The sequence below is a fragment of the Amaranthus tricolor genome, chromosome 11, assembly GCF_026212465.1.
Source record: "Amaranthus tricolor cultivar Red isolate AtriRed21 chromosome 11, ASM2621246v1, whole genome shotgun sequence".
Taxonomy (NCBI): domain Eukaryota; kingdom Viridiplantae; phylum Streptophyta; class Magnoliopsida; order Caryophyllales; family Amaranthaceae; genus Amaranthus; species Amaranthus tricolor.
The window spans coordinates 25813810-25829935 of NC_080057.1; the positions used below are offsets into that span (position 1 = coordinate 25813810).

The 16126-nt window shown below is 30.5% G+C and overlaps 1 protein-coding gene across 1 annotated transcript; it reads right to left on the reverse strand.

Annotated features, from left to right (window-relative positions):
* Positions 1–6629: 6629 nt before the first annotated feature.
* LOC130827740 (purple acid phosphatase 22-like) lies at positions 6630–14149 on the reverse strand. Its single transcript, XM_057693582.1, has 5 exons — positions 13937–14149; positions 9080–9371; positions 7477–8051; positions 7286–7368; positions 6630–7137 (listed from the first exon to the last, which is right to left on the reverse strand). Exons 1-5 carry the CDS (start codon positions 14144–14146, stop codon positions 6900–6902), a joined length of 1398 nt encoding a protein of 465 aa, XP_057549565.1. The 5' UTR covers positions 14147–14149; the 3' UTR covers positions 6630–6899.
* Positions 14150–16126: the final 1977 nt, after the last annotated feature.

A 16126-nucleotide genomic window follows, 5' to 3' on the forward strand; every position in this document is an offset into this window, starting at 1 on the left:
AATATAACGGAAGATCCTAGAAAAGTAATTAAAAAAATAAAAATATCTAAGATATTTTAGTAAACTTGCACTATAAATACCCATTGATGTAATCAATTTTTTGTGCAATGAAGAACAATATTCATTCTACATATTCACTCATCTTCCTTTCCAAATAAATCCATTCACTATTTTACCATCTAAATTTTTCCTACATTTGGTATTAAGAGCTAATTAAAACCAAGACCTCCAAACAACCTAAACACATTAACCAACATACCCCACAATAAAATAAACCTCTAACCACAAAATAAAAAATGACCTCAACCACTAATTACCCCCAAGTTAATTGGGTTCCCACATTTAAGGGAGAAAAATATGAACAATGGGCTATGCAAATGAGGTCAATATTTATCTCCCAAGATTTATGGGAATTAGTACAAGAAGGTTACGAGCAACCACCCAAAGATGACACTAAAGAGTCATCTTGGGATGAAACAAAAATAAAACAATATAAACAAAATAGGATAAGGGATAACTATGCCCTATCTCTATTATATCGTGGAGTCGACGAGGCAATACTTACAACGATCATGTCTGCAAAAACAGCTACGGAGGCTTGGAGGATCCTGGAGACAAAATACAGAGGTTCCGAAGAGGTAATTCTTTTTAAACTCCAATCACTATGGAGAGAATTTGATAATCTATTAATGGCAGAAAATGAAACAATACATTCATTTTTTGACCGAGCCACTAATATAGTTTATCAAATAAGATCAAATGGTGGTAAAATAGAAGATGAAAATGTGATTCGAAAAATATTAAGGAGTCTTTCACAAAAATATAACATTATTGCCACAACAATAGAAGAAGTTAACAAGAAAAATTTATCTCAATTAAGTATGCCCGAATTAATGGGATCACTACTTGCACATGAAGATAGATTAAAAAGATTTAACGAAGAACCACTAGAACAAGCATTTCAAGCTAAATTAAAATTTTCTAATGGTGAAAATAAAAATAGTCATTGTAAAAATTATGAAAAAGGACAAACATCAACTAATTGTAGCAAGGGGAGAGGAAATTTTAAAAATCAAAGGAGTCGATTAAATAATCAAACTGACCTTTATTGTAAATTATGTAAGAAAACTAACCACAATACTAATGATTGTCGGTACAAATGTAAGAGGTGTAAAAAACACTCTCACCTCGAAAAAGATTGTTGGTATCGACAAAAAGAAGCAAACTATTCCGAAAATAATAATTCCGGAGAACAAATATTTTACACTGGATTAAATGCACAAGAAAAAGTAAGTGACATATGGTATATTGATAGTGGTTGTTCAAACCACATGACCGACAATAAAAATTATTTTGTCACTCTTGACGAAAATGTTAAAACACACATCACACTTGGCGAGGGTAAAAAAGAAGATGTCGCCAGAAAAGGAACAATTGCCGTTAAAACAAAAAATGGATCATCAAAATTAATTCATGAAGTTTTTTATGTTCCCGGACTTGCACAAAATTTATTAAGTGTAGGCCAATTAATTAAAAAAGGATATATGGTTAAATTTGAGAATAACAAATGTCAAATCTATGATAAAAATAAGGGTCAGATAATAACAACTGTTGAAATGGCTCCTAACAAAATATTCCCATTAAAATTGCCATTTGAAGAAAAATTGGCTTTAAGCTCAATAAATGATGAATCCACCTTATGGCATTTGAGATTCGGGCATCTAAATTTTAACAGTCTAAAACTATTAAAACAAAAAGAAATGGTAATTGGACTACCATCAATAAAAAATGAAAGAAAAATTTGTGAAGGCTGTATATATGGCAAGATGCACAGATTGCCATTTCCTACTGCACCTTGGAGGGCCAAGGCTCCTCTAGAGCTTGTTCATGCAGATATCTGGGGTCCTACCAAGAATCCGTCTCTTGGCGGAAAACGATATTTTCTTCTGTTCGTAGATGACTACTCCCGCATAATGTGGGTATATTTCCTGGAGAAAAAATCAGAAGCTTTTTCCCACTTCATGGAATTCAAAGCCCTCACAGAAAATCAAAGTGGGCATTCTCTTAAGATTCTTAGAACAGATCGTGGCGGAGAATTTACAAGCAACGAATTAAACAACTTCTGTAAGAAGCATGAGATTAAAAGAGAACTTACAGCAAGGCGTACACCACAACAAAATGGTGTCGCGGAAAGGAAAAACCGCACTATAGCAGAGATGGCCCGCAGCATGATGCAGGGTAAACATCTACCCAAAGGATACTGGGCCGAAGCTGTTCACACGGCAGTATATATCCTCAATAGATCTCCCACAAAAGCAGTTAGGGATTTAACGTCATATGAAGCCTAGCACAAGAGAAAGCCAAGAGTAGAATACCTCAAAGTGTTCGGATGCGTAGCTTATGCCCACATCCCAAAGGAGAATCGGGAAAAGCTCGACGAGAAGGGAGAAAAATGCATATTCATTGGATACAGTCACGAAACAAAAGGATATCGCCTTTACAAGCCTGAATCTAAACAATTAATCATCTCTAGAGACGTAATTTTCGACGAAGCAGCCGAATGGACGTGGAAAGAAAAAGAAACTGAAGCTCGCGAAGGAGATACTCTCCTAAGAGATCCAAGTGAAGAAGACGGAGCAGACCAACCAACAAACCCATCATCTCCGAGTCCAAGTACACCTGAAAGTACAAGATCATTCCCAAGCTCAAGAAGCCAAACATCACGTTCAACTCCTCAACCTCAAGAAGCCCGAAGATCAACACGAGATCGGCAACCGCCATCATGGTTACAAGATTACCATTGTGACCAAGCAATGATGGCTCTCTTCTCTAGTGAGCCACAAACATTTCAAGAAGCAGCACAAGAAGAAACCTGGATTGAGGCTATGAACAAAGAAATGAAAATGATCGAGAAGAATCACACATGGAAACTTGTAGACAAACCACAAGACAAGGAAGTCATCGGACTCAAGTGGGTCTACAAGGTGAAACATAATGATGATGGCTCCATCAACAAGTACAAAGCAAGGCTCGTAGCAAAGGGATATGCGCAACAACCAGGAATCGACTTCAACGAAACATATGCACCAGTTGTCCGCATGGAGACAATCAGAACAGTCCTGGCATTAGCAGCACAGCATCAGCTACCAGTCTTTCAACTCGATGTCAAATCAGCATTTCTAAATGGAGAACTTGAAGAAGAAGTGTACGTCGAGCAACCGCAGGGATACGTCATCAAAGGCCAAGAAGACAAAGTATACCGCCTTCGAAAAGCTCTGTACGGACTCAAACAAGCACCCCGAGCGTGGAACAGCAACATCGACAATTATCTTCTCCAGCATGGTTTCATCAAGAGTCCAAGTGAACCTTCACTATACATCAAGACACAAGGTAACAACTTTCTCATTTTATGCTTGTATGTGGATGATCTAATCTTTACAGGCACACACCCAACGATGATCGAAGAATTTAAAAAGGCTATGATGAAGGAGTACGAGATAACAGACCTTAGTACAATGAAATACTTCCTTGGCATACAAATCAAACAAAGCCCAGGAAGAATATTTCTATCACAAGAGAAATATGCAGAAGACCTTCTCAAGAAAATCAACATGGGTGAATGTAAACCGCTGGCTACACCAATGGCAATCAACGAGAAGTTATCAAAGTACGATGGCAAACCAAAAGTCGACGGAGCAATGTATCGAAGCTTGGTCGGCTCTCTTATTTATCTCACACATACAAGACCAGATATAGTCAACGCTGTCAGCATCGTATCCAGGTTCATGAGTGAACCGAGCAAGGATCATCTAACAGCAGCAAAGAGGATTCTCAGATACATTAAGGGAACAAAAAGCTATGGGATCATGTACGAAACTGAAAAAGATTTCAAGCTCACAGGATACACCGATAGCGACTGGGCTGGAAGCGTGGATGATAGAAAAAGTACAAGCGGGTACGTATTTCAGCTTGGAAACAAGGTGGTCTCATGGTCATCAAAAAAACAGGCGACAGTAGCTTTATCATCAGCAGAAGCAGAGTACATTGCAGCAATAAGTGCAGCACGTGAAGCAGTCTGGCTGAGAAGGATATTAATCGATCTACAACATAAGCAAGAGACACCAACAACAATGTTCTGCGACAACATGTCAACAATAGCAATGACGAAGAATCCAGTGTTTCATAGTAGATCAAAACACATCGAGATACGACATCACTACATTCGTGAGTTAGTAGACAAGAAAGAGATCGAACTACAATTCTGCAAGACGGGGGAGCAGCTCGCAGACATTTTCACAAAACCCATATCAACTGATAAATTTATCGAGTTCAGACCACAATTTAGAATTCAAGATTTTTCAGATTAGGGGGAGTGTTAAAATAATCTAGAAAAATCTAGGATTTTAATTAAATATAAAAATATCTAAACTAAAGAATTAAAAAATAAAAATATCTAAGATAATATAATGGAAGATCCTAGAAAAGTAATTAAAAAAATAAAAATATTTAAGATATTTTAGTAAACTTGCACTATAAATACCCACTGATGTAATCAATTTTTTGTGCAATGAAGAACAATATTCATTCTACATATTCACTCATTTTCCTCTCCAAATAAATCCATTCACTATTTTACCATCTAAATTTTTCCTACATATAGTAATGTGGAAGATCAAAAAAGAACGGAGGGAGTAAAAAAAAAATAGTTGAGTTGCATCACTTCATTTGTAGAGATGAGTGGTTATTTCATGTTATGCTAATATTCTAAATTCACTCTTAATTAATTCATTCGAGAAAATGAAATTATTTTATATGAATATGGAATTTTAGATGGAGGTTATCAGAACATGGTAATATAAGCTTGTTTTTTTAAAGCATCTTTTCATTTAGGTCAGATAGAATTTAAAATTGAGAGGTTCTCAAAATAGAAATGAAGTTTCTATTTAGAATCTTATGAAAAGCTTACATTAACTTAAAGCTCATTGATTTTTGCTATCTATACAATCTCTCAATATATCTATAAATGTCTATTTTATTTGGTAAAACACTTTATTTGATACGCAATTTCTGTTCTTAATAGCTCTAATTGATTATAAATTAAAAATTGTAAAAAGTTAATATTAATAAAAAAAATTACATGAAAACAATTTATATTTAATCGCATCCAACTATATTTCATTGATTAAGATTAAATACAGTTAAAGATCAATAAATAAATAAATAATGACAAAATTATAATGTAACAAATTGAAAATTAAGGGGAGTTTTAATTAGTGATACCATGTTAACTGTTAAGTATATTTAACTCTATATGCCAAATTTACTTAAATTTATAGGTCCAAAATTCAAGAGAACTTATAGATAAAGGTGAGATATTAACATCTTAGGGTTTGAAGCTGAAATTTGTAAAAATATTTTCCTAATTTTTTTGTTAATTATTTTTTGTTCTCAAAATGGGTGTGTTAATTCGATACTCCCTCCTTATCGACACTAAATTTCGTTTACATTCTATTCAATATAATTCAATAATTTTTTGATTGTAGGTTAGACTGATGAAAGGAAAAGACTAGATAAAAATAAAATTTATGATTTTTGCGCAGAATCTTATGTGAGAAAAGCGGTACTTACTACAATGAGACAACTCAATTTTCAATAATTTTACCTTCAATAAATATCCGTTCCCATTATGCATATTTAAAAATTATATTGATAAATTTTATATTGAGATGAATAAAACATAATTTTATTTAATTATTTTTTAGCTTATAAATTATAAATAAAAAATAATATAAGATTGATCAATAAATATTATAAAAAAATAAAAATAAATGAGCTCTTTTTTAGTGGTGAAAGGGAGGGGTACCTTTCTTTGGGCCTTACCCTCACCCCTAAGTGAACATGGTAGCAGTATTGGGATCCCGATATGCAAATATTCCTCTATTGGGCCATAAGAGGTTACTTCACCCTTATATGTAAATTTTGTACGAGATCGTGTCATTGTGTGATTAGATGTGGTAGTTGGCCACAATTGAACAATTTTTTCCCAAAATAAGCTCCGTAAAAATTTAATTTTTAAAATAAGCGTCCGTACATCCAAGCTTAGCCTGGGGATCATTCGTTGTTACTAACAACGACTTTAAAAAAAAAAAAAAATTTTTTTTTAAGTCGCTGTTAGTAACAATGACTTAATGCGTTTTAAGTTTTCAGTTCTCAGTTACTTCCTTATTCCAGCTGACGAGGTGAAGGAGTTACCAGTTAACCTTAAAGTCGCTGTTAGTTCCTCTTTCGCTGTTACTAACAGCGACTCTTGCCAAACCTAGGTTTGGATGTACGGACGCTTATTTTGGAAAATAAATTTTCACGGAGCTTATTTTGGGAAATAAGTTTTCACGGAGCTTATTTTAGAAAATAAGTTTTCACGGAGCTTATTTTGGAAAATAAGTTGTTTAATTGTCTTATTTTTTTTCAAATTTTCAAATTTTTTGCAGGTGCGGGGTGGGCCACGGGTCAAATATTTTTAAAGCGGATTGTTATGAAATTATTTATTATAATTATTATTTTACCTAGTTAATTGATGTTATAACATTATTATACTACTATTTTAATATTATTATACCTTGTTAATCGAGTCCGGAGGATAATCTTACCTTATCCATTGATGACAATATATAAAATAAAATACAAGCTTTGTGTCTATTACACAAAATCAATCATACAACATAGGCATATATAGCTCTCTCTCCATGTGTTTGATAACTTATTAAGGAACATAAGTCCTAGAATCTCCGATTCTCCATCAAAAAAGATGGTTGGAAGGGTTAAAAATTTGAGATAACTAAGACTCCCACAAAACATCTCAAAGATTCATATCTCACATTCTACAATTCACTTCAAATTAGTTAAAGTTCATTATGGTGAGCTTTTCTTGAGAATTTTTTGCAAGTGCAAAGCTCCATACATGTCTCCGATAACATTAAACTTGTAATCCAAACTTCGTCACTAGGGTTTCCATAATCAGAGTCATCTTCGGTCCTATACCATGCAAAATGAGCCTTTTTGTCGTCATATATTCTCAAACGTCCGTGTCCAAATGATAGTTCTCTATGCAATGAGGTTGAAAGAGCGTTTTGCTCAAACCTGTAAATCACAATGTTATGTGATTAATAAATGTCGGTAACAAATTCTTTGTTAGTGTTATAAACTAACAAAGATATATGAGGTTGTGCACATCAGACTTTCAAACTACATCTGGGTTATATTAATATATTTTGAAATTTTTACTTACTCGAAGGTGGGTTTGAAGCCTGCATCCCCTAGAGTTATGTAGATTGGTGCACAAGGGTCAGGGTTATTGTCATATGTCCTTGCCTGTTGCCACAAAAAACTAATAATGTCATCTCAACAATTACATTAATAAAATATGCGCTTATCCATCAAATGATGCTTTCTCAAACGAACAAAGAGAGAATAACTTACGAATCGTTCATAAGCACCAACACGAGAGGCAAAAACAACATCAACTCTAGCCATATATAGAAGCTTTTCCATGGCTTTCCTCATAGATTCACCTTCACCTTTGTAAGCAACATTAGAAGTATACCAAGGAGTATTAACCACGACGATAACCCAAGGGGTCTTAACCCTATCGATGCTAGCCAAATCGGCCTTAAGCCACTCGTATTGATCAGAGCTACAATCGAAGTCAGCATACGAGCCTAAACTTATAAAATGTGCACCCGCGACATCATACGAGTAGTAAAGGTTAGATATTGAGCCACTTTCATGATAAGGCATGAGCCATCTAGCATTAAAAGCCTTAAAAGGTTGAGGTCCTTTAGGAAGTGTACAAACACCCTCAATTTCATATTTCCCAGCAGTGACCATCCATGGTCTTTTGCTAGCATATGGCTCGATTAGTCGCCCAAATGAGTCCCACAATGATTGGTGGCCGTCTGCGTATGATAGCCCTCCAACTACTATTAGTGTGTCATAGCATTTTTCATTGATGCGAGCTAGTGTTGCTTTGGTCCATTGTGTTTGTCCAAGTCCACCTGTTTAAGATTAGATCATTAGAATTGTTACAAGGATAGATGCATAATGTAATAACGGTAGTTTAGCAAAATAGCTTATTAGAATATTCTAGCTTTATTTAGATATAGATAGAAGGTTAAGTGGTCAAACTATCTAATATTAGTGTTTGGTAAATTAGCCGGTTAAAACAATTTATTGTTATGAATTAGTTGTTTTTGAATAAGTTGCTTAAAGCAGCGGGTTTAAAATCAGCTGGTCAAACCAATCAATAAAATCAGCTAGTCAAATTAATTATTTTAATCAACTAAAAACTGTTAGCTATTTGCCAAACACAGGAGAATATTTAGTCACTCAAAATTCATCTAATGCGAGTAGTTTTGACTTTTTGCCCTTAAATAAGCCCAAAAAATAAAGAGATAAAAGGGTTGGCTAACAATAGTCATTATTCTTGGCTCATTTCACAAAATTTTTCCGTGTTTGATATGACTTTTTGGCTAATTTATTGATTTATTTTTAGCTTGTAATTTTTGGCGTATTATCAGTCAAACAAACAAATAAATGATTTTTAGCTAATAGAATTATTATTTGTATTTTAAGTCCTGAAAATAAACACAACCTTTCTTTTGAGAGACCGTCTATTTGAGAGACGTTTTGTCAAGCTTAGCCCATTAAAGCTATATTAAATTTACCAAATTAGTGATGTCTCTCAAAGAAACCGTCTCTCACAAGAATGTGTGAAATAAAAATTTATTATGGGCAACTAGTTACATTGATTTTAGGCTTGTTATTAAACAACTTTTCTCTAATAAATATTTATTACTAATGACTAATTTTTCCACACATCTCAATTATCTATTGACATATACATCTAGCATACAACATTCGCAACTTTATTAGCTGATCAAATAAGCTAACTGAACTAGCTAACAATAAACAACTAATTGTAAAAACCCACAAAAGACGGAGAATAATAATAATAAAGTATATAAATATCAGCTAGTTAAGTAGGTAAAGTCGGGATATATGTAATGTAAGTATAAAAACTTACCAACAAAGACAAATTCAGCAGAGAAGGAAGCAGGAGGAGTACGAAAAGAGAATTCTTGAGAAGCACCACCAACGCGATAGTAATAAGTAGTACTAGGTGTTAATGGACCCACCGTAACATAATGGATTTTACCAGAAATATATGAATAGTAATGGTAGCTAAAATTATCACCAAGTACATATTCATTGTAGCTTCCTGATTTTGTTCCATACTCCACTACTGATGTTGCCATTTTGTATGTTGTTATCCATGATATTCTCATGTACCCATCTCCAGCTAATGATATATGTACCTGCACACACATATTTATGGTCATATTATTGGACTTGTACATAACAATATAATACCGACACATATTATAGAAGAGTTGATTGCACACAAATCTAACAAGGTCACTTCCCGAAACCAATTGGTAATAGGAGTAAACCATCAAACTTATATATTAGTCGATCTCATACTCAATTCAAGTGAAATATTTTGTATCAGGTCGTCATCATCATCATACCCAGTGTATCCCGTTCATAGAAAACTATAGTCAGGGTCTGGGGAGGGAAGACAGACGGCAGCTCATAACCATAGAGGAGAGTGCGGTCTAAGAATCCCTCGGCTCGAGAAAGGTCTTTAAAGAGAGAGAAACCTGCAACTTACAAATAGATTAAGTAGAATACATAGAAATAACTAAAAATAAAAATAAAGTAAAGAAGGAGGTAAAGAGCGATAATTAAAGGCAATGAACAAAAACAAACGATGGGTAAAAGAGGCGGGTTTAGTAATTTAAAACATGGAAAAGGCGTCGCCAACTGCCCCTATCCCTGGTCAGGTCCTTGGAGAAGTGAAGTTCATACATGTCATTTTTAATATGTTCCTCCCACTTTTAGCATAATAAGTTTTCATGTAAATAGGGCAGGCCCGAAGATTTTAGAGGCCCGGATAATTTAGCCCTTCGAACTTATACTCGTATAAACCCTTAATTTCTAAAAGCGTTGCTTTTCTAACTTTTTGAATTGGGTCAGGGCACAGGCCCCTCTTACCTCTTATAGGGTCGGCCCTGCATGTGATAAAATGTGTTAAAAGTATTATTATATACTCCATAAGTCCATATATCTATGTATAAATAACCATCACTTTAAATTTTTATTGAGTTTCTCTCTTGATACTTAATTAACTTGGTATTCTTGACTCTTGAGCAAGGACAAATTACAATAAACCTATTCTTATTTGATTCTACTTAAGGTAATTCAAAGTCATCATCTATTACTATTTTTAACCTTAAATATATTACTATATACTCTATTTAAATATAATTATCAATTAGTAACAAAGTTTGTTTAGAAAATTTTTGTGGGTTACCAATTTAATATAAAATTAAATAATTTTAAAAATAAGAGCATGAGTAAGAATTATAAATTATAAATAATACAAAAATATCTAAATTTCTTTTAATTTGAATTCTTTGGCTTTTCTTTTTGTCTATTCTCGACATTATCCTACTTTGCCGATTTTGAGCCATCATTCATGAGTCATGTTCCGGATGGCTAAGGGCAAAAAGATACTTCTATATTAACTGCCAAGTTGAGCCTAACCAATATGCTATGAAAACTTCCTTTTATGGGAATAGTTGTACTTCTTGTAGTCCCATGTGAAGAGTTTAAAGATCATTATCATACAAATATCATACAAATATCATTAGGTGGAAGTATTAGATGATAAGTCGGCAGTCACTAAATTAATTGGTAAAAATTATTAGAAAAATTAAGCGTCAATAAGTCAAAATTCAACGAAAAAATTATCATTTGTATCCTTTTAATTTTGGCTAAAAGATTGGCTAGCTAAAACTCCAAAAGCTAAATACTAGTCAACCAAAAAGCCAAGAAAAAAATAATTTGTCAAACACTCTTAATCCTAACAATATAAATAGACTATATTACCAAAAATAACCTGTCATTTAAAATAATCGTTAATAGTGTCAAAACCTCAATCTTAACCTTTTCTCTTGATCCTTAATAACCATAAACCAAATAAGTCACTATTTTACACATGATATATTTTTCCGTCCATTTTTAACTAGGGCTATTAATAATCTATAATGAAGCTAATTGGTAGGATAAATATATTCTATATTATTAATTATGTTAGCTAATGTGAAACAAAAATTACTACTAAAAGATAAATATCAAAAAAAATATATCAAATAGATTATTAAATTAATTAGAAGAAAAAGAGAACGAAAATCAAAATTATATTCATACAAAAAAATAATATATATTTCAACGATTCACTTCAATTTAAATGCTTAGATAGTTAGATTTAGAGTTTGGTATTGGCTTGATGACAAAAAGGACAATGCATAAACCCTTTTTTATTGGCAGTGGGCCCATGGGCCTTATACAGTCTTGACCAGCTGGCAATTATTTGACCTTTTAGTGGTAGTCTTCATTACCATTAGTACTATTACAGAGATTCCATCTCCCTCATTAATTTATTTTTTAAAAAAAGGCCCTTTCACATGTTTAAGGTTTTCATAAAACAATTTTTTTTTCCTCGACCTATCCTATAATCTAAAACATTTTTTCTCGAACTCAAATAGTTTTGATTAGTATCTAATATATTTTAATTGACTTTTTATTTTGAGATACAGTAGAAATTTCTAATAGTAAAGGCAAAATAGAATTAATCTTCTATGTAGATGGTGAGAATTAAACCTTTATTATAAAGAAAAAAAAAATACTTTAACTACTAAACTAACATATAATTTGTGAATATAATTGTATGTAATTTAGCAAAAGCTTTTCTATTATAACGTGGGTCCAACACTTATTTATGTAAGTATAATAAATCAATGGTTGCTAATTTATTGTTTTATGCTATGCTACACAATTCAATGTTATTAGAATTATATCAATTGACAAATTTATACAAATAATAATCTTAAGGCTATAAAAATAATTTTTCTAAATTATAAAATTATCTTTTGATTATAAATTAAGATCTTTTTGATATTTGAGATTCTTAAATTAGCCTAATAATTAAAAGTTTTTCTTTTAATTTTATAATAAAAATTCAATTTTCATCACCTATATAAACTATAAATTTGATTTTCCTCAGCTTGGTTATAGAAATTTTCTAGCCTAATTAACGCAATTTTTTTTTTGATAATTTATATGAATAATTAGTCAATGACCAAAAGTCCATTTCAAATGGCATTAATGATTTCAAGTTCATACCTTTAAATAAAGTATATTTTATTGCACTAATGCTACTTGATGAACTAATTGTTTAATGCTTATAGTTTTAGTCCATCATACTTACAATCTAGTGGTACTTTTCATTATTGTCCACTATTTATAGTAGGCAAAAGATCGGTGCCTTTTTTAACTTTTTACAAAAATTATTATCAATACACAAATTGAAATATTTCATTACTTTTTGAAATAAAATGAAATTTTGAATATATAATTTTAAGGAGCTTATTTGGAGGCATTAGCTGTATTGCGTTATGTTTAGATTTATCCAACAAACAAACTATTACTTCCTTCCCATATTTGTCGTCACACATATTATTTACTTAGATTGATTGACATTCATTTGTTTTGCTACATCAATAATTAATGATAAACCAATTTTAATTTTTTGACATTAAAAATCTAAAATTGTTATTGTTTTTAAACTATAGATGATGAATTGACGTGTTTGCTAATATGACTGTTTAAAATACATTATTATTTACCTGTAATTAATCTATTATCAAATAATCTGTTTCTATGATATTTAAAGAGTTGAACATATGAGCCTTATCCTTGTCATAATGATCTTGTTCCCCAAGATCCACAAGAAAAAAATAAAAAATAAAAAATTTCATATTTAAAAAATAATGTAACATAAAAACAATGACAAAAGTAATGGCGACCACGATCAAACTACATTATTGCACAAAAAAATCAATAAGATCATTCAATCTTTCTAAAACAAAATAAAAAAAGACATCATGATATGTCGAAATGATATATTCATAAAATTAATTTTAGTGTATACACTATATAAGTTTTTGGAGCCTTTCTATTTTAGAGTATATCTCATTGGTCTTATAAAGTATGTGCAAATAACTTTATGTAGTGTTTGGGAATAAGTATTTCATTTTAAATTATGGATTTCAATTATGAAATCATAAATGAAGAATTTAAGAATGACAAGGTTTGGATAGTTATTTTCAAATTCTCAACTTTAACTACTTTAAAAATAATGGTAGAATTTGATTCAAATTCAAATTTGAAAATTTTTAATTTACCAAACAATAAATTTGAGACATTCCAAATTTCTAAATAAAATCATAGTTCCCAAACATGACATTAATTAATTCATTGATATGAGACAAATCATCCGATCCCAGCATAACAATTCAGAATTCAAATACTATGTATTGATTAGGAGTATATAATTGATCACCTTGAGTTGATATTAGCAGTAATAACAATAAATACCATGCATACATTTCAAATCAACAATGTTATTTCAATCTTAAAAATCTAAGATTTACATCATCATATCTCACTCACATTTTATGGGAAGTGTTTTTCTAAAAATGGTTCTTATTTAAAATAAAAAAATATTTTATTAATTAACAATGTATGATTAAACATAGAAGAATTTAGGATGTTAATATAAAGTGAATCGAATACTTATCTACATGTGTATTGAATAACTTCGACTGTCATTTTTTATATGTTGCGCAATTTAATATAGATATATTAATAGACTTGTAAATCAATTAATTGGGATTTCGGGATTATTGCCTAAGCAGACTCAAATCTAAATCCTCTGCTATGATAGAAAAAAAGAGAGGAGGAGAAAGATGAAAACCTGTTGGGGAAGAGAATCACAGGTGGACTGTTTAGGATGAGAAAGACTTCCATTAGATGCAATTACTTGCTGTAGTAATAACAGCAATTGTGGGAGAACTAACAAAACAACAAAACAACCAGATTTACTCATTTTTTTTTTATGATGGGAAGTGTTTTTTTGTTTAGCCAAGTGTTTCATCTCATGTATTATATATAGTGTATAGATCATGAGATATTATGGCTAACAAATCATGGCTGTACAGTTTTCTGTCCTACTTATTTTACATCATTTAAATAAAAAAACTTGCATATTATAATCACTCGGTTTTCTGAGAGATCGTCTTTTTTAGAAACGTCTTTCATACCCAACCCATTAAAGCTTAATTAAACTAAAAAGTGATAATGAGTTCACTATATTAAGGATGGTCTCTCAAAGAGACCGTCTCTTTACAAAAATTTGTGTATTATAATTGGTAATGATACAAACTGAGTAAGTTTGAGCGCCATATATATTATTACTATTTACATGTGTTTGTTCTTTTAATTTGATTAATTTTAATAATTTTTTTATTATAATTTATAGGTTTTTCACTATATACAAAGTTAACTTATTTTTCTCAAATTGAACTAAATTTTTATAAGTACTATAATCACATTATACAAAAGTGGATCTACTTATACTACGCATTCCTTTTTATTTAATAACTACAATTTGACCCTATATTTTCAAATTATTTTGAATTTTGTTAGTTAAATACGTAAGAAAAATATAGTCATGTAAATCTTGTTAAATTCATTATAAAATGTATTTATATTATAATTTTTACACATAAATAGTTCAAGGAAATTAATGATTTAAATTGTGCATTGGCTGGTGTAACTGTGTAAGTGTGTAAAACGGAGGATAATAGATTTATTTGGACAATGTTGAATAATAAAATTATGAATTTTGTTATTTTAAGAGATGATTATAAATTTTAAATGACGCATATATATAGTCTTATTCAACGAAATTAAGCCTTCAAGTTTCTCCATATCTTGTCACATTATTGCATGTGTGGACAAATGTCATTCATATGCACTAAATATTTTTTTTGATTGGGTGGTTAATTATTAATTAGTGGAATAATAATAGTATGTGGAGTATAGATCATGTATACCTTTTTCCAAATGAAATTTGTCCAATTTTTTGTTTTTAGCTCATCCTAATAAATTTAACACTTTTTTATTTTTTTTTTTGCCATGAACCACGGTCTTTCTTTAATGTTTATCAACATAATTAACTTATATTTTTATCATATTTACAGATTATATTCACTTTCCGTAAAAATATAAGAGTATCTTTTTAGTTTTTACACTACTTTCTTCAATTGGTTTGCTCACTAAATATACATAGAGAAAATTTGATGGAACACAAGAGTATATATACTTTTTAATTGCTAAAAATTCACTATAAACAAAAAGAAAAAGAAGATTAATTTTTTTGTAAGCGGTCAAAATCAAAATCAAAATCATGTAACAAAAGTTCTCATGATTATCCATGTATATGTATTTAATGTTTTATTAATTTGAAATGTATATGTATTTAATTGTAATATTTTATATAGTAGATTATAATATTTTTAAAAAAAGTTATAGAAATATATATTTTATTAAGTGCTAATTACCAGCTCCAAATTGTCATTTTCTGTTCAGACTTTTATTCTTATTCTCTAATTTCAGATTAGATATAATTAATGAGGTATTGAATCAGTGGTCTTATTAATTAATTTCATGTTTGTACCATACTGTCATCTAATTAACAAATACTTTTTTTATTTGATATTTTCATTTTTCATTTTAGACAATTTTATTTGTTGTCCACCAGAAAAATTGTTTGTTTTATATTATATTTTTTTAACATAATTAGCCTTAGTCACCTTAATTTTAATATTTTTAATACTTATGTTTTCCATGTATTTTCTACTAATTTTTATTTTAACATTTTTATAATTCTTATTGTCCTATGTTACTTTTAAATGTTTGTAATCCTTATATGTGTACCACTAACTTTATTTTATATATTTTTTAGTTCTTATAGTCTTCGTTTTTTCTCTGTTAAATTTATTATTCAATAAAATAATATTTTTGTCATTTAAAGAATTAAACTTTTCTTGTTTTTCATTTCTAGTGAAAACATCAAATAGAAATGAAGGAAAGTAACGAATTG